Consider the following 18545-nt stretch of genomic DNA (forward strand, 5'->3'; position numbering starts at 1 on the left):
TATCTTAATTGCAATCCAAATCCAACAAATATTGAACATGCTGTGTACATGAGATGCTGCACATGCATGGGACAGGGCAACTGGAACCCTCCATAAACTGATAAACATTTGGGGAAAGCAGACACAAGCAGAACTGTGATTGAAAATAGTTGGTGACAGTTCTTAAAAAACCCAGCAGAGAGCACATATTAAGAATTAAAGGATGATGAGATAGCAAATATATTAAGATCCCATAGGGCTAGAGTTGTCCTTAAGGATTAGTTTTGGTGGCTAGAAAACAGTAGCATGGACAGTATGCAGGACAGAAAGCTGTGCATGAGGAGAAAGTAGGGAGGGGTTATAGTTACTTCTGGCTGACTTGGATGATGAAACTTACAGGGCTTTACAGGGTAACATGGCTGACTTTCAATTTATTACTAATGAAACCCCCAACTATAATTTTCAAAAATATATGCAAATTATGACTTTCTCACAATCGCAATCTTGGACTAAGTCTACCTGTGCTTGTCTGCTTCTCCTGTCGTCATGTAAATTTCCAGGACAAGTGACACAGACACCATCTGTTCTTAAGTATCTCTGGGTCAATTCCAAGTCAGACTTCAACTTTTGAGGTAAATCAAGAAGGTGAGTTTGACTACCCCAGGATCAGGATTAAAATTGTAGGGGAGCATTTTAATGACTTTCTGGTATAATTTGGAGACCCAGAGCCCAGTGCCATTGCTCTGCAGCTTGCTGTTTGTTATGACCAGTTTTTCCTTATTTGTCTTTGGAGGTGAGTAGCAAGATCCCTTACCGTTTAAGGGTCTGGTTGCTGGTCAGCAGGTGTTAGGAGGGGAGAGTCTCAGGGAGATTTCTGTCAGGGTGACTAGAAGTCCCTAAGTGAGGGTACGATCCTGGGCCTATGGCTGGGCTGGGTGAAATCCCATGATTCAACATTTAGGAAAAGTGATGGAAGGAACATTTTTAGGGGTCCTTCATGTTAGCTTGAAGACCATTTCAAAAGAAACCAGCACAGCTAAACCAAGTGGGAATGCCAAGAACTGAAGTTTTTCTATTATGAACATTAGCAACTCTGAGTTAGAAAAGTGGACCAGCCAAGAGAGTGTTTTAAAAATCTTTCAATGAATGGTTCCATTTGGAGCAAAGGCCTGGACAAGGTCGTAAAGCACTTGACTTGTTTTTTGGAGAGAATATCTGAAAGATATTATGCAATTATAAACACTCTGCTGATAAAAAGATCTTTATTTTGTAATCTAGGTCACAGCCTGTTCTTTCACATTGCCCTTCACATTCTGGTTAAACATTCCTGAAACTGACAGGAAGAATGAGTGGGACAGAACAGGATCAGTTCTCATTTCCAGGAGAAAGGATCGATCTTGAGTCAGGCATGCTCTGAGAAGAGAAGTTAAGCATCCTCCCAATCACAGGGACTGACAACATGTGGTGGGTGTGAAAAGACAAAAGATGGGAGCTCTCCCCAGCATTGTGCAGTGTGAGCCATCAGTGCAAGCAAGGAATCCCATCCTACCTGCGTTGTATGTGTAAGGAGTATTATACATGTCTGTGTCATCATCTAGAAAATGAAACATAAATAGAGTAATACAGAGTCCATTGCCTTGTCAACAGGAGAGAAGAAAGTCAGAGACAGACAGGGATACATAGCAAGGCAATGTATTCTAGCTCACAGCACCACTTTGGATTTCCAAACACTGCATTTTTCTGGACCTCTGCAGTGTGACCTCCTTATCTGCAAGGCATATACCTTGCTACCCTGGTCATACATGCAAAACTGTTTTCTTGTCCTCACTTCCCCAAGTAGCTGTGTCTTCTGGTTCTGATTTTTCCTTTAGTTGGTGTTCTGATATTCTCTTGTCAACTGCCCTGAGTAGGCCCAGGAAGATCTCCCTCCATTCACTGTCCCGGTGAGGATCAGACAAGGATGGACAGGCAGAGCAGTGAGCCTAGATGTGGGCAATAGCCCAGGGTAGATGTGACAGTGATGGACAGAGGGATGAAACTAGGATATCTTGTAATGTCCAACGACACCTCCTAGGAGGCTTCGTGGAGACCGAGGGCCAAGGCAGAGGCACAGATCTGTGCTTTAGAGGTAGGCTTTTAAAGAACGAGAGAAACACTGAGAAAAAGGGGACGTCAAGTTTACCGGGGTCTTGACACTTTTATGTGGGGAAAATCTATAAGTTGAGCATAAATCCTTCAACCTATAAGGTCTTGATGATAAAACAGAGCAACATACGTACCTGGCTTGTGTACCATGTGAATTTGTTTAAACATTGTCTTGTACCAGTCCTTTGGCCGGTCAACTGTCTGTAAAAGAGAATATCCAAGAATCACAAAACTTTGCTGTTAGGTGTGGGGCAGAGGCATGCTCGCCTGAGGTAGCCCCTTGCCATTCTCCCCCTCATAGCTGCTAGAAAAGAAATGGCAGGCACCGTACTGCGGACCATCTGGTAGTCTATAGCCCTCATTTCCCCAAAGGAAGTTTACCAAACATGCTAGACAATCAGTGGTTACAGGTAGCACATCTCATATGAGAGATACACTTTAATTAAAGGGCCAGGTATTTTCCCCTTCCCTTGCTACCCAGGAATCTCAGATGACCTGACTGTAAACTTGTAGGACGGGGCTACTCATCAATTGCATGGCCTGGGACTTTGCCCTTCTATCCAAAAGCTTTAAAAGGGTACTTAGCTTAGCCTTGTGGACCTAAACATTCTTCAGAACCCCACTATACTGATATCGGTCTATGGTGCTACACCTCTTCTAATAAATCTCTTACTCAAAAGGACAATCCATGTTAGTGTCCCTCCTGAACCCCAAATCTGAGATCTTACAGTTTCAAGTCAGCATCACCAGGTAATGTTCGCATTCTTTGTATTTGATCTTTATAGCAGATTTCCATCTGGTGATAAACATCTTCCCCCTCTACTATGACTTGATGATGGTTTCAGCAATTTATCTAGATATGTGTGCAGTTTGTAAATATAGTATCCCACATTTGAGTTTAGATTGAATCGGAACATTCTGTGTTGTGGTTTTGTGTGTTCAAATCAGCTGTGCCCCATGCTGAATAGCAGCTGTGGACAACCATATAGTTACATAAAATTCTCTGATGAAAGTTATTGTTGCAATAAATTGCTTATCTCCTTTTGGTGAAAATTATTAAGTTAATGTGTCTAAAGCAGGGCTTCCCTATGTCATCTAAACTGGCCTTGAACTCATGATTCTCCTGCCTCAGACTCTTAAGTGCTAGGAATACAGGTATGTGCTTATAGCACAGCTTACCATTCGCGTGTGTGTGTGTGTGTGTGTGTGTGTGTGTGTGTGTGTGTGTAGGACAGAGGTTAGCATCAAGTGTTGTTTCTCACAAGTGACCCTCTTTTTTTTAACTTTTACAAAAACTTTATTGAGGATTTCATACACGCATATAAGGTGTTTTGATCAAATCCATGCTCACTCTCTCCCTTCCAACACCCCCATATCTCCCCATCATTTTTTCTTTCTTTCTTTCTTTCTTTCTTTCTTTCTTTCTTTCTTTCTTTCTTTCTTTCTTTCTTTCTTTCTTTTAAACAAAGCATAGAGTGGAGATTTATTTACAGAGGTATGGGCACCCTCCATTTATGACTGCGCTGGAATGTCCACACTCAAATATAGATCCTGTGACTTCCTGACAGCCACAGAAAATGGAGAGAGGTGCCTCCTGACATTCTCTGCTTATATCCTTGGCTTCATTTATTTATTTTTATGGGGCTTTTGGGTACCCTAACATTCCCCCCCCAAGAGGTAACCCTAAAATCTTTTAAGGATTAGATACAAGCTCCCAAATACTTTTGACATTTTTGGCCTTTGGAGTATGTTGCTAACAGTCCCAAGGACATTTTGACTTTTAGCCAAGAAACTGGCTACTTTTCTTTGGGGTCCTTTTACCCTAACTGCCTAGCCAGTTCCTACCTCCTATTCTTATCATGCCATCCTCTGAAGGGGTTACCCAAATTGCCAATAGGGAATTAGGATGCAGATTGCTCTGGCTTCTTCCATGCTGAAGAGGGACGCAGGGTGAGGAAATTGGAGTACCCCTTCAGTGATGACCTTCTTTTTGACAGAGTCTTTCACTGGGACCTGTGCCTTACTGATTAGGCTAGGCTAGCTGGCCAGAGAGCTCCATAATTTCTCCTGATTTCAGCATCCAGCCATCACAGGGTGTCCCACCATGCCTGGCTTTTTATGTGGTTACTGGGAATGGAACACAGGTCCTCTTGCTTGCACAGCAAGCATTTTACTGATGGCCATTTCCCCAGCCCTTTTCATTATTCTTAAGAACTTAATATTGAATATTCTTGTCACGGCATTAAAAATTAACTGGGGAATACTTTTTACTCAAGAGATATTCTGATCAGCTTCAATAAAGAGAAAATTAGCATTCATTAGTCTTTCACTAAAATACTGAGTGAGGCAGACAGTGCAAAGCCGTAGAGCAGATCTAAAAATGTAGATATGCTTTCAAAATGTCATTAATGAGATATTAGAAAGCCTTGCTAAGTTTTGCCTTGCTAAACTGTAAATTCTGTGATAGTAGAAGTTCCTTATGCCTGCCAGTGTTCGGATTTGAGAGGACAGCAGGCTGTAGCGGAAATATGAAACTAACGTTTAATCACGTGCCAGATTCAAATCTTGGTGCTTTAGTTACTAGTCGGTACATTATAGAAATATGAATTTGGGCAGGTTATGTAACCTTTCTCTTTTCTTTTTTTCCCTCTCTGTGTAAGGTATCCATGTATGTATAGGTGCATGTGCCCGTGTGTGCATGTAGGAGCCAGAGAAAAGTGTCGGGTGTCCTCCTCTGTCACTCTGCCTTATTCTCTTGAATCAGGGTCTCTCACTGAACCTAGATCTTGCTGGTTTTGGTCCAGTTCTCCCAGCAATCTTCCTGTCTCCCTTTCTGCCAGTGCTCAGTTTTCAGATGCGTATGCTCAGAGCTCTTTACGTAAGTACTGAGGATCCAACCTGAGGTGCTCATGCTGATACAGCAAGGATTTTAGCCATGGAACCAACCATCTCCCCAGCCCTAGGTAACCTTTGAAGCCTGGTTTTCTCCTGTCTAAATGAAATAATAATGTCTACATCATAGCATTATGATGGAAACTGAATGAAATAATGTGTACTAATGGGTCTAGAATAGTCCTTAAAATATAACAAATCTCAACAGAAGCAGGAGGGAAATGGAAATATCTCTGGAATGAAATACTGAATGAACATAGTTTGCTGGATATAACTCTGCCTTTTAGTTCATGAAAGCTACATCCACATTTATAATTGTAATGCAACAATTTGCTCAGCAAGATCTTTTTTCCAATCTTTTCAAAGCTATTTAGGCAAGGAGCTTGACCACTCTGTGTAGTTAACTAGAAGCGACAGATCTTTTAAGACCATTCTCTTGTTTTAAACATTGTTAGGACTTCTACAAAATATTCTTGAACTTGCGAAATCCAAAATTTACTTATATTTTATATTCATATTTTTCTTTGTATATGTGGTCACTGTATTTTTCAACTGGAGATTGCCCATGCTATGCTATAGTTAAATTTATTTTGACTTCTGAAATAGAACAGAGGATTCTGGCAGTTACTACAAATATAGATTAACATTGACTCTGTCATGGAATCACATATGTATTGTCAACTACTCCTATGAATGGAAGCTTGGGGGGGTTATTGACTGAATATATGGTCAAGTGATGGGAGTTAGTTGGGGAATCCAGCAAAGAAGGGGAAATCTATTGATTTCTGGTTCAAACAAAATACCTGAATATGGGGTCTGAGGAGATGACCAGTGAGTAAAGTGCTTGCTGTGTAAGCATGGGGACCTGAGTTCAGAACTCCAGCACTCATGTAAAAAGCCAGGCATGGTACTGGCGACTACAATCCCAGCACGGGGGAGGTGGAGACTTCAGGTTCAGTGAGAGAGCCCGTCTCACAAAACAAGCTGAAGAACAGGTGAAGAAGACACCCGATTTAGACCTCCAGCATCTCTCTGTACACCCACATGTGTACACATGCAATGGCACACATATGTGCATGGACACACACATGAAGTACTTGAACATATCTTGAAGGAATATTTAATTTCCTAAAAGACAGGGTTCTCTTTCATTAAGCCTACTTTCTTTTACAATATTAGAACAACAACAACAGTAAAATATGACACAACTGTATACAAAAAGGTTTTTCACTCTACCTAGACCCAACAAATGGAGACAAGGAAGGCTGAGTAAGTTACATTGCTGTATATGGCAATGCATCATGACAGACAGGGCTGTTGTCTGCACTTGCTGGAGGGCTCTATCAGGCAGGATCTCACTGTTATGCCATCTGCTAGCTTTATATGGCGAGCACGGAGATGCCAGGAAATGCCCAGTCAGCTGGCAAAGAGCACCTGAAGCTGGTAAATCAGGGATGTGAAAGCTCAATGTTCCTTTCTAACAGAAGTGCTGTGAGCATTCAAGTCCCTTTCATCAGTGCCACCCTGGAACTTACAATGTGTGACATTGAGATTATGAAATCAGAAGTCCATACTTCAAGAAATTTACTTTCAATTGTATCCTACAAAATCATTTAGCATGGACTATAACTCCTAGGACTTCATCGTGTGACTGCTGTCTATGGCCTTGTCTCAGTAGGCTTCAGTTTTCATATTCCTATAGTTTATGAAACATCAGGGCTCAATATTGATTTCACATGCTAAGATTTCTGAAAGGAAATCCGACATATTTTCTACCTATCAGAATATAATAATCTTATTCCACTTTTGCCCTTTGCTAGCTCTAAATATGGTCTGGCCAAATAAGAGTTATATTTATATTCGATTTAGAAGAAAGGAATCTTGCATGTCACTTAACTAGCTGGGTTTGTTACACAGTCTCATGGGCTCTGAGCCCTAGAGATTTTTGTTGCTGTTTTTAAGAATGGCAGTAAAAGGCTGACATAGACATCCAAGTCACAGGAGACAGGCAGTCTTCAAGAGCTGCCTCCCTTCCTTCCAAGAACTGAAAAGCACTGGCTTTCCCCCATTCCTTGCTTTCTGTAGTTTCTGGACTACTTTTCAATATCTGTTGCTATGGCTATGCTTTTTATCTGAGAGGATGCCCTGACATGGTTCACTGGGACAGGCTGCCTTTGGTATACACTGAACAGGAAGCTGGGGCAACTTGGGTCTGATAGTTTTTACTTTCTACATGAACAAGGAAAGAAAATAACCTTGGAGATTCTTGGCCTGCTGTGGCCCAGAGGTCTGACTCAACATTTATAAACACAGAGCTATACTTGGGGCTATGATCTATAAGGCTACAAAATAGTAAATGTGAGCCTCCTGGATCCCATTGCCTTTGTAAGGTTTTAAAGGTCTGAGTAAGAACACAGTTGCACATAAAAATCAGGGTTCCTTATAAGGAATTTATTTCCAATTTCATATAAGGGAAATCAATATCACATGCTTAGCATATGTGGTTGCTTATCTAAGCATGCTTTTAATTTGGCAGTGGATAATCTAAAAATTTTAACTTGCGTTTTATGAACCATCTCTAACATCTCAGGACTTTCTTTTAAAAACTAACAAAGCAAAGATTTACCAATAAAAATTATATCTATAGAGTAAAAAGAATGGATCACATTAACATGTCCATTTTTTGTATCATTTATTAAGTTAAAAATACACCCAGAGATTTCAGATAGAATTTTTTTGGACAGGATCTGTCACTGCACAGAAAGTGAAGATTTCTTGGTTTGTGTGTACATGAGCCTCAAGGGTTAATAGGCAAAATCCACTGCATCATTCCTGCCTGACTCATTATCCCTAGATTATGAGGGGGGGTCAAATTTAGTCATTTTGAGTCAGAAATTCTGAAAGGGAAACCAATATCAAAACACTGTCTCCACAACCACGCCACTGTCATAAAACGGACCATATTACTCACAAGCCTTGACATTTTTCTGTCACTAAATATGACTGTCATTATTCCAACACAGAGTTTTAGGGCTTTGAATTAGTTGCATTCAACATTCTCACAGTCTAATAAGTCTAAATCCCCAGCACATACTATATTGATTTACTCTTTTGGTTTCAACTATAATACAGATGCTGAGAATAATCAATTTTTAGCTCTTGTCTTTGTATACAAAATGTGAAAGCCTCATATGATAAATGCAAACTCCTAAAGAGAAGGAAACTCTAGGCTTCACCTTTCATTCTTCTTAACGTTTCCAGGCTCAGCACTGCTTCTGTCCTGATGTCCTTCTCCTCCTTTTCCTCTGTCCCTTATTATCTCTGGCTGTTTGCATTCCAGGGAAGCTGCTCTTGGCAACACCCCAGCCCTTTATGTGGGTACTCAGGCAAAGTATATGCAGCTGAGCTCCCTCCTCACACCACCCCGCAATTTCACCTGCAAAGATGTTGTGGCTCTCATCCTGGCTGCCCAGTCTTCCTCCTCAGCTACCACGGACCGTCTCCTCCAGTGGATATGGTCAGCACACAGCTGCCCACTTAGGCACTGCTGCTACTGAGCTTTGCCAGAAGGGGCTGCCCCGAAGCACTGAGCAATGCTTTGGCAGAGTTTAAAGACTGAAAAAAAATCTCAACACTTTCACTTATCCCGAGAGAGTTCTCTGCGGGCTCAGCTAAGAGGGACATAAAAAAAAAAAACCTTCCTTTTCTTCAGACACTTTCCCCCTGCCCTGATAGTAAGTCCCTTCACCCCAGTCCTCTCACCTTCCAAGTCCCAATTCACAGCTCTCAATCTCCTGGTGTTAACACACATCCATTGCAAGAAACAAATCACTGATTTTTTTTGCAGTTACACTTGGGAATTTGATGCTGCGAAGGAATTAAACTTTTCCCCTTCTCTTTTCCCTCTGGGTTCTACCTCTCCTTGATAACAAGTTAACACAAAGTGTTATTTGACAAAAATCACAAATTTTAAGATTTTGAATTCAAATGGAAAATGGATTGTGTAGTTGTCTTCACTCAACAATCCTGTCTCTGCCACACAGGCTGACATTCAGGGAGCTCAGATGGCTCAGAGGGCAACCCTCATTATATAAGACCCTAGGAATGCACAGAGCTATGCACAATCCATCCTTTGTGAACTGCTTGCACAGACCCAGACAGACACACATGCTGGCATGACTTACGGTTCTAATGGCTGTGGGGATTCCAGATTCATCCACAGGCCCAATCCCAGGGTAATGCGGGGCTTTGATGACTGTCACCCTCTTCTCCTCCTCTGAGGATCTATACAGTGGGATTGAGCTGCCCATAGTGCCATCCAGAGACTGAGCATGCTGGGAATATGTCTCTGTGGAATCTGTGCAGAAAATATGTTGACATGGAACATGTTGAATGCACAGACTCATAAATTAATGGTGCATCTGTACACTGATGCCAACTCTAATAGAATTCATATTTCTGGGGGCTGGAGAGTGGTTAAGAGCCCTAAGTCCTCTTGCAGAGGACCCAGGTTTGAGTCCCAGAAACCATGTATAATTCCATGGATAAGAACTACATATAACTCTGGCAGGCATCTGACACCCTCTTCTGGCCTCTGCAGGTACCTGCACTCATGTCTATACACCCACTCACATGCACATACACATTTTATTAAAAATAAATAAAACTTAGAAAAAAGTTCCTTATTTCCATCACTAGGCCTTTGCTCACATTCAGCTTATATCTGAGGCGCTTATTGAGTAGCAGATCAATATTGTACTAACTTCTATTATACTTTCAGAAGTACCAAAGAGCATACATGTACACTACATATTCCATTTATTTTGCGTTTAAAATATAGTTTTCAGAATCAACATTATCTCCATTTGTGCAGTAAAGTAGTAACATGACTTCCTGATTGTATTTTCAAAATTTTGTGTCCAAGAGTGACACTTTTTTAGGCTATATATGACCTACTTCTGCAGGGCTGTCCCTTAGAAAGCCAGTTTATGTGGCGGCTGAAAGGTTTTTATATTTCAAGATAGGATTTATTGATTGTATTCAGGTGTGTTTGTGTTATACATATACACATATGATTTATTATTCTTATTTGTATCAAATATAATATAACACATATTTATAAATCATATATTAATGCATTTCTCATGAACAATTTTTGTAAAACATAAGTAAACATTTAAAGAAATTTGACTGGTTTTCACATGGTATTGAGAGTTAACATCTCTCTACGCTGCCTCTATGATGACAGCAAGCATAACATCATAATTCCTATCACTGTGATTATAGCTATTTTCAATTTAATTTCCAGCAGAAAAGCATTTAAAGGTGTTTTTGAGAAGACTGGATGAGGATAGAATGAAACTGCTTTATGTACCAGTGGTTATAAAAACATCATCTTGGGGATGGAGAGATGGCTCAGAGGTTAAGAGGACTGACTGCTCTTGCAGAGGACCTGGGCTCAATTCCCAGCACCCACATGGTGGCTAACAACTGTCTGTAACTCCAGGGGAATCCGACACCCTCCTCTGACCTCCATGGGCATTGCACAACACATGTGCCCTTACACACAGGCAGGCAATACTATACTCATACACATAAAATAAAAATAATAAGTAAAATATTTAAAAGATCATCTTTCCAAGCTATTTGAAATGAAGACACAATGTGTTATTTCACCTGTACTGACTTTATATTAATTTTCTCAAAGGGCTTGATTGGATAACCATAATTCCAGGATTTTTGCTAGCAGCCAATGTGTGTGTACAGCCCTAGACTAAGAGTATCAAGTCTGTCTTCACACATGATTCACAAAATGCTGTAAACCCACAGTTGATATGATGAAAGCTAGCCCTTTTTATTACTCTCTTATATGGGCCCTGGATTGCTAACTTTGCAAGCTTTTGACTTCAACTAAATGTAAAGTTCATCTAGGGCAGAGTAGACTTGTAAATTCTAATCCTGTCGCTGCCTTGGTCAATTGGATTTTATTCAAAGTTTATACAGGGAATTTCTTTCTATGTTATATAGTTTAGGTGTAAAATCTACTCACTGATCTGGTCTAAAACCAAAGCCTATCTATACCTGAGGTATTACATAGTTTTTGATAGAGTGGAAAAAGCCTGCATTCACTAAGACAGGCAAAGGGACAAAAAGCCACACTTAGATAATAATTATCTGGGGAAATGTTATGGTTAAAATAATTTATGAAGTCTCATTTTTTGTATGTGATAATGCAAAATCACAAAATCTTGGGATTATAAAAATCCTAAGATAGTGGAATCTTGTTATAATGCCAAACCATAGACTGTCAAAGAGAAAAATTTGGCCCCAGTTTTTCTCCCTTACCTGCTGAAAGGAGATCATTGTAAGATCACAGATGGTTTCCAGGAGCGTTAGAGAAGGCACAAAATTGAGACTTTTCTCTAATAAGTGCCATGACTGCATCTAAAGTCTTAGAGCAGTTTTGTTGACCACCAGGGCTGAATTCTACCATGAGTATGTTTGTTGGAGTTTGTCACACAGTTCATTAGTAAACATGGCATCATAGTCTTTTAATGCAGAGTTGTCATTGGGAAGGTGAAAGGGATCTGCTGCCAACCAAGAAACGGCACAATTCTATGTTCTAGCCTTTTCTCTCTGTTGCTGATCTGTGGTAGCCTGAGGACACCTTAGTCCTTTTTTTCTGAGAAGTGTGTGTGGTCACACTCTCCTTAGTCTCCTTTCTGCTTTTGGTTTCCTTGGAAACTCACTAGTTTCTAAACATTATGGAAATTTTTCAAGCTGAATTCATACAATGGCTCAATTTGGTAAGTTTTTTCATAAAAATATTTGGAGTTGTTAAACTGAATTTTTAGAAACTGAGAAATACTTATTCTATTATTTTTAAACTATGCTAATTTATTTTGCTACATTAGAATATTTCTATCTTTCTAAAGTAGCACAACACTTTTCCAGAAGGCTCTAAAGAGTTCATGAGATACACAAAACTATATGCTTAAAATTTTAGCCGGGTGACACCTTTAATCCCAGGACTCGAGAGGCAGAGGAAGGCGGATCTCTGTGAATTCAAGGCCAGCCTGGTCTACATAGTGAGTTCCAGGACAGCTGGGGCTACAGGGAAACCCTGTCTCAAAAAGACCAAACAATTTTTTTAATGAATTTTCATATGTTCATCATTATATCTTTTGTCTAATTCTTAATTGCCAAAGGGTTGAGAATTATTTCTTTGAGTTGTGGAATCCTCACTTAAGGGAGATCTTAAGCATCTCTTGTTTCCTTTCCACTACCCCAGTCCTGACAAATAACCTTCAAACCCTACTTTGAATAGTTTAGGACTGTGTGGGCCAGGATTTCACGGCTCTACCACTTTTCAAGGAGCCTCTCCTTTTGTTACACTGTTTTGATGGTCAAATAATTCTTTTTTAGATACAGCCAAAGAATGAAAGTTCTTTCACACAGCAACAAGCTGCTTCAATGGGACAGAACTGCATTAATGTTCTCTGGGTCACCTTAACTCTTCTCTCTTTCCTCTTCACCACATCACTCAAATATCAACTAGCCTTCTCTAGGCTCAGCTATAGAAGGAGTCATCATCTCTGAATAGGAAGGACCTATTTTTTCCAAAGTTGAATCCTCGGTTCCAACTCCTCTTTGAGTCAAGGTCACCAGAAAGAGAAATGTAGATCACTCCCACATCATTTTGATGCCTTGTATTGTTCTCTTGCCCTTTGTAGTTGTATTAAAGTCATCATGGAAATCATTGTGATCAAATTACTTACCAAGGGATCTGCCATGCTGCATGATAATGCTGGAGTTGAGTGAAGCTGGAAGAGAGTATGCTGAAGGGGAAAATGGCCTTTGATAGTAACTCATTGGACTCACAGCCCCACCAGAGTTGCCGTTCACTGTGATCTGGCTCTGAGAAAAGTGCAAAGGATCCTGTTATAGCACATGGTTCCCTATAAACATCACTCCTTTAAGTGACAACAAAAGATTTCCAATCACATGATAGTAATCAACTGCCAGGTTTTTATTTGTTCTGAAAACTGATGTCAGAGGGTGAAATACATGTTTTCAGTATTTTGCATGTCATTCGTTTATCTCTGAAAATCACTTTCTTACATAGCAGAAGGTACAAGAGGTGGTTAGGAAAAATGAGAGCAGCTGGTCAGTGGGCACACCACTCTGCCAACAGAGGTGCTGATGCTATCAACAGAAGTCACTGCTAGAAATGTGGAGGGCAAAGGTGCTCTCACAGTTTGGGCTTAAGTAGTAAAAATTCTCTCAAATTCTATTGCTCTGCATGCAAGATTTGAAGTGAATGGAAGGGAGGGCTTGTTCACACACACCCTAACGAACCAGTGTTTCCAAAACAAGGTGACTAACTCAGGAACACAAGTGTTTGGATTTATAAGAAGTGACTATTCCAGTATCCATACCTGGTAAAACATTGCAGACATGTTGCAACACTGTCTTCTATTTCAACATCTCTTGAGCTATTTGTTTTATAGTTGAGTATTTTCTATCTCTAATGGTATCTCAAGTTTCTTGTTAAGGATAATTCTGCATCTGCTTCATTTGTATTTTTTATAACATGCAGCATAGTCTACATATTCAGTAGATACCTATTGCAACTGAATTGAATCAGCTCAGTTCATGGAAGTTGAGTTCAGGATTATCTTTGCACAGCACACCACCACTGAGCATTATGGAGGTTGAAAAATGCATGCAAATGAGATGAAACATTAGTAAGAATATTTAGTTAAAATCACATTACAGCTAAGTGCACACAAACACACACATGCATAGGCAGAAAGACTCATAAATTGTGAACTTTTTCTACTTATTTTAAAACAGATACACTTGCATTATACAGGTGTGAAATGCAGGCAGACGAGCGACTGTATATTTCTATAACTTCAATTTAGGATAGGTATATTTTCAAATGATCTAGAAAAAATCTAATTTACTTGATAGCTATACCATGTATGTCCTAAAGTCAGTAAGCATTTGATGATAAAGATTATATGTATTAAATACTTTTCAGGTTATTAGAAAAATTATTCTATTATAACCAACCATAGGTTGAGTGCCTTCTACTCTAGCATAGAAGGTCCCCTCACCAACAACTGTGAGCCCCAGGAGCAATCAATACTTCAGAGTCTCCATGCATCTCTGCTGAATGATCTACAAATATTTTTTGCTTCTTTGTCAAAAATCATCTTTGATGATTATTTGAAAGTATAATCTTAATTTTATTGTTAAAACCTGTTATGATCATGAATCTCAAAGGCAGGAGAGTCATTTTTATTAAAAACTATCAGGTTACTACTAGAGATTGAGTATCCCGTTCATAAAATGGTTAGGACCAGAAGTATTTCAGGCTTCATATGTTTTTGAACTTAGGATACTTATAAATATCTTGGGGATGGAACCCAAGGCTAAGCATGAAATTAATTTATGTTTCATATGTATTTTATACATAGAGCCCCCAAATGATTTTATTTCAGTACACTTGAGTTTGTTTGCTTATTTGTTTTTTATTGCAACTTGTCACAGGAAATCAGGTTTAACTTATAATATCATGTCAGTGTTCAAAAAGTTTCCAAATCTGAAAAATTTTAGAATTTGGATATTTGGATTAACAACACACAGGTTGGGTGTTACTAAACTTAAGAAACTGACTGAGAATCTTATTTTGAGAGTTTCTACAGCAGCAAATAAAGATTAAAAAATAAACACCGAAAGTAGATTTACTCTTTTATCATGTTAAGCCAATCAAAATTTTACTAACTAAAAATTACTGCTAACATTTTAGAAAACTACTTTGTCACACAGAGAGTTAATTATTGAGATAAGGATCTTAAGGAGAATCTATGTTCAGGAAGCTGGTAACTGGAATTAGTTTCAGTTACAGGTACCTCTGATGGTGTACACAAGACCTTGTGCATGACCAAGGATCTAAATGAGTCTTAAAAATGGAAAATTTAAAACGCTGGTACAGAAACTGATGTTCCTTCACTGTTTCATTTTTGTTGTTGTTGTTGTTGTTCTTGAAGGCTCTGATAAATTCCTTAAAGTCGCTAAAAGGTAAGAAACATTTAAAACACAGTAGAGCACAGAAGGGAGTCACACCTGCTTACTACTAGGTACCAGTGGCTGATCCCCTGTGGCAAGGGGCAGGGGATTTGGTGGGGTTATTTCCAGAAAAAGCTTTATACCTAGCCATTGGATGCACACTAAATCATCCAAAAATAAAACTAAATGATATTTTTTTTATTTCTGTAGTTGACAAGGCTCCTTCTCTGAAGTTGAAGATTTATGAATCTGACAGTGTACAGAAACTATGTAGCACAAATACATTTTCTCTATGACAGCACATTTGAGAATTTGTTATAATAATTTTAGAAAACAATCTCCATTTTTTTGCCCCAAATTATGTGTTTTTCAATGGAAGTCACTACATTTATAAGTGATTGAGAACCTGCACAATCAAAATTTGAAACATTTTAGCCATTTATTAACCATTGATTAATGATTACTGAAAGTACAGTAGTTTAATGATATATGTGTTGAAATAAATATTATATAAACAAAAGGTAAATTCTTGGCATATAAAATAAAAACATGTATTCTAGAATGCCTCAAGAAAAAAAACTTTAAAACCCAAGCTACATCAAAATTATTTATATTATTCACTCCTATATGACAAAAGAGTTCATCAGAGGTGGCTGTTATTAAAAGAATAGTGAGGAAAGGGCCCGGAGAGATGGCTCAGTGGTTAAGAGCACTGACTGCTCTTGCAGAGGACCTGGGTTTGATTCCCAGCACCCACATGGAGACTACAAACTGGCCTTAACTCCAGTTCCAGGGGAATCTGAAGCCCTCTTCTGACCTCCGTGGCATTGCACAACACAGATGCACTCACATACATGCAGGCAATACACTCATACACATAAAATAAAAATAATAAAAAATATTAAAAAAAGAATAGTGACAAGAATTGGTGTCATGAAGTCAGAATCACTTACGGGAGAAAGAATCCTATTAACACAGGATGCACCGATGTGAGTCTTAGAGGAAACTGCTATATTCCAGGTATTAATAATGGGTTACAATTTTTGAAACATTTTGGACTTTATAATTTAATCATAGCTGTATTATGCTGTATACTTACTGACACTTCTGAGACAATGTCTTATTGAAGTAAATCACTGTACTACTTGTTAGTTACAGAAGCATGGTAAATCATAAGCAGAACACTTTAGAGTTACTACCATATGTAACTCCAAAGTGCAAAAAGAGAGTATCAGTAAAAGTTTTAGTACAACATGGGCTTAATGAGGATGACTGCAATGGATTTCCCTGCCAGATGGCATAGTCAGTTTACTAATCAACACCTATGCAAATAAAAATGCTCAGCTGCAAAACCAGATGGCAAACAAATAGTAGTCCTTTAAAAAAAAATGGTGGCGGCAAAGGAAGGAAGATAATTACATGAGTGGCAGCAGGGGTTGCTAAGGTGGGTACCATCTGTCACTGCAGATCTCTGACCCCAGGTGGGGGAAGGTGTCTCAGAGCAGTCAGTGGTGTCAGTTACCCAGCTGCAGTTCAGCCAGAATGGCTGTGGAGGACTCACTCTCAGATCGGGAGGAGTGCTTGCCAAGGGAGGAGTCTGTCCTGAGAAAGCCTGTGGCATGGCTGTACATAGGCTGTTGAGATCTAGGAGAGGATGTTTATGTAAACAACCTGAGAAGCCGTGGGTCGAAGGCAGGCAGGAAGACCCCAGATCATCAGAGAGCGATGCTGGGCTGGAGTCACTGCCTGGTGAGAGAGTGGGCTGGTGGGGAGGAATCACAGAAGAAGGGCATGAAGAAGAGGCTTCTGGTGTGCTTTGTCTGTGTGTCTGTGAAGCATTTAAGTACTGATTTCCAAGCTCAGCTTGAGAAAAAATAAGAAGAGATATAAATTATCCAGTTAATAAGAACAGCTCTGTTTTGCAATGTGGCAGAAAAGGCAAAAAGCATCAGTATTATTTGCAAGCACTTTAAAGCAATATGCTCAGGTGGATTAGGTGTCAACCGCACAGTATGGGAAAAGCTTGGGAGCATGGAGCACATAAATCCAGTCAGTGCATTTTGAGATAAGGCTAGTGTTCACACAACACTGCAGTGCAAGTTTGGGTAGGAGTGAGGAAGCACTGGGAGAATGGAATTTCTCCCTTACAAGTTATTTATTTATTTATTTATTTATTTATTTATTTATTTATTTATTTATTTTGTCCTGCTAATAATGAAATGGTATCAAGTTGTCTGGTGGTTGGAAGAATTAGTTTGACTCTCACAAGAAAAGTTTCAGAGACCCGCTCTTCCTATTGCTTCCCTGGTACCAAACATATCCCCCAGATAGAAAGCCATTTGCTTTTTTTATTTACACCTGACTTAGAGATTAAATAATGATCAAACTCAAAACAACTATGTGGAAAGGGGCTTTCTTTACTTTCTACTCATTGAATCTATGGCTTCATGACAAAATACTATAGGAATTTTCAAATGTGTTAGCCGTGCCAGTGGAGTTACTGATGTGCCAAAATAAGTGAAAATGAGACACAGCCACTGGCAGTCGTTAGAATGCACCCAAGTTAGGCTTCTGTTAGCACTGAATCTTAGGGAAAGGAGAAAGAAACTGAAGAGATGAAAGGTTTAAGACCTCCAAAGCTGCATATAATTCAAGAGGCTGAACACAGGGAGGGACTCAATGTAGCAGGGAGAGAAAAGATGAGCACCAACAGTTTTCCCTTCCTTCCTTCCTTCCTTCCTTCCTTCCTTCCTTCCTTCCTTCCCTCCCTCCCTCTCCTCCCCCTCCCCCTCCTTCTCCTCTTCCCCTCTCATCCCTCCTCCTCCTCTCTCTCTGTCTCTCTCTCTCTGTCTCTCTTTCTGTGGAATGTTTGAATTGGTGCCAGTTGTAAGATGGCTAGAAATATTATGGGATACAAGTACAGTATAGAACTGTATAAACTTCTAGAAACTGTCTAGTAAAGATTTAAATGGCACCAGTTGCTGTTGTTGGCCAACCATAATTTTTACAATAGCTGATGTCATGCAGGCAATTGGCCCTTATTAAAGTCATATTTTTCCCTTACTTTCAATCAAGTATTTAAAAATTTGCTATTTTAAAGGGTCCCTTTGGTTCACAGACCACTTAGAAATGCCAAAAGCTATTGGTTTCTAGAAAAATGCACAAATTCTTATACACATAAAGTTCTACATTAATTCCAGGGGTTCATAGACACTCCAAAGTATGCCTTTAACCTAACAAAATTAAAAAAAATCTAATGAGGGATTAAAAGACATATTTTGTTCTAGTTTTACTCAATAAACTGAATGATGTTGTTTAAGTGTTTTCATCTTTAATGTGAAAATTTTTTTATTGTTTCTGGCTTTCAAGTTTCTAGATTTTTAGATTTAACTAATAGAAATATTAGTTACCTTGACTTAAATATTTGTAATAGGAGCTCACTCTTTGGAGTG

General features: G+C 39.3%; 1 protein-coding gene across 29 annotated transcripts in view; it reads right to left on the reverse strand.

Moving 5' to 3' along the window:
- The window catches only part of LOC103750489 (sorbin and SH3 domain-containing protein 2), a 217381-nt gene that overhangs the window by 59441 nt on the left and 139395 nt on the right, over positions 1-18545 (reverse strand). For 20 of the 29 annotated variants that reach the window (XM_029556344.1, XM_029556354.1, XM_029556353.1 and 17 more), the window contains 4 exons: positions 12795-12933; positions 9201-9373; positions 2259-2325; positions 1529-1573 (listed from right to left, as the gene is read on the reverse strand). In XM_029556344.1, coding sequence (XP_029412204.1) covers positions 1529-1573; positions 2259-2325; positions 9201-9373; positions 12795-12933 — 424 coding nt within the window. Of the gene's footprint in view, positions 1-1528; positions 1574-2258; positions 2326-8452; positions 8569-9200; positions 9374-12794; positions 12934-14548; positions 14627-18545 lie in introns of those variants that run through there. The other 9 variants (XM_029556362.1, XM_029556359.1, XM_029556351.1 and 6 more) reach the window with 5 other exon arrangements.

This window comes from Nannospalax galili, unplaced genomic scaffold (genome assembly GCF_000622305.1).
Source record: "Nannospalax galili isolate Female #2095 unplaced genomic scaffold, S.galili_v1.0 scaffold46, whole genome shotgun sequence".
NCBI lineage: Eukaryota > Metazoa > Chordata > Mammalia > Rodentia > Spalacidae > Nannospalax > Nannospalax galili.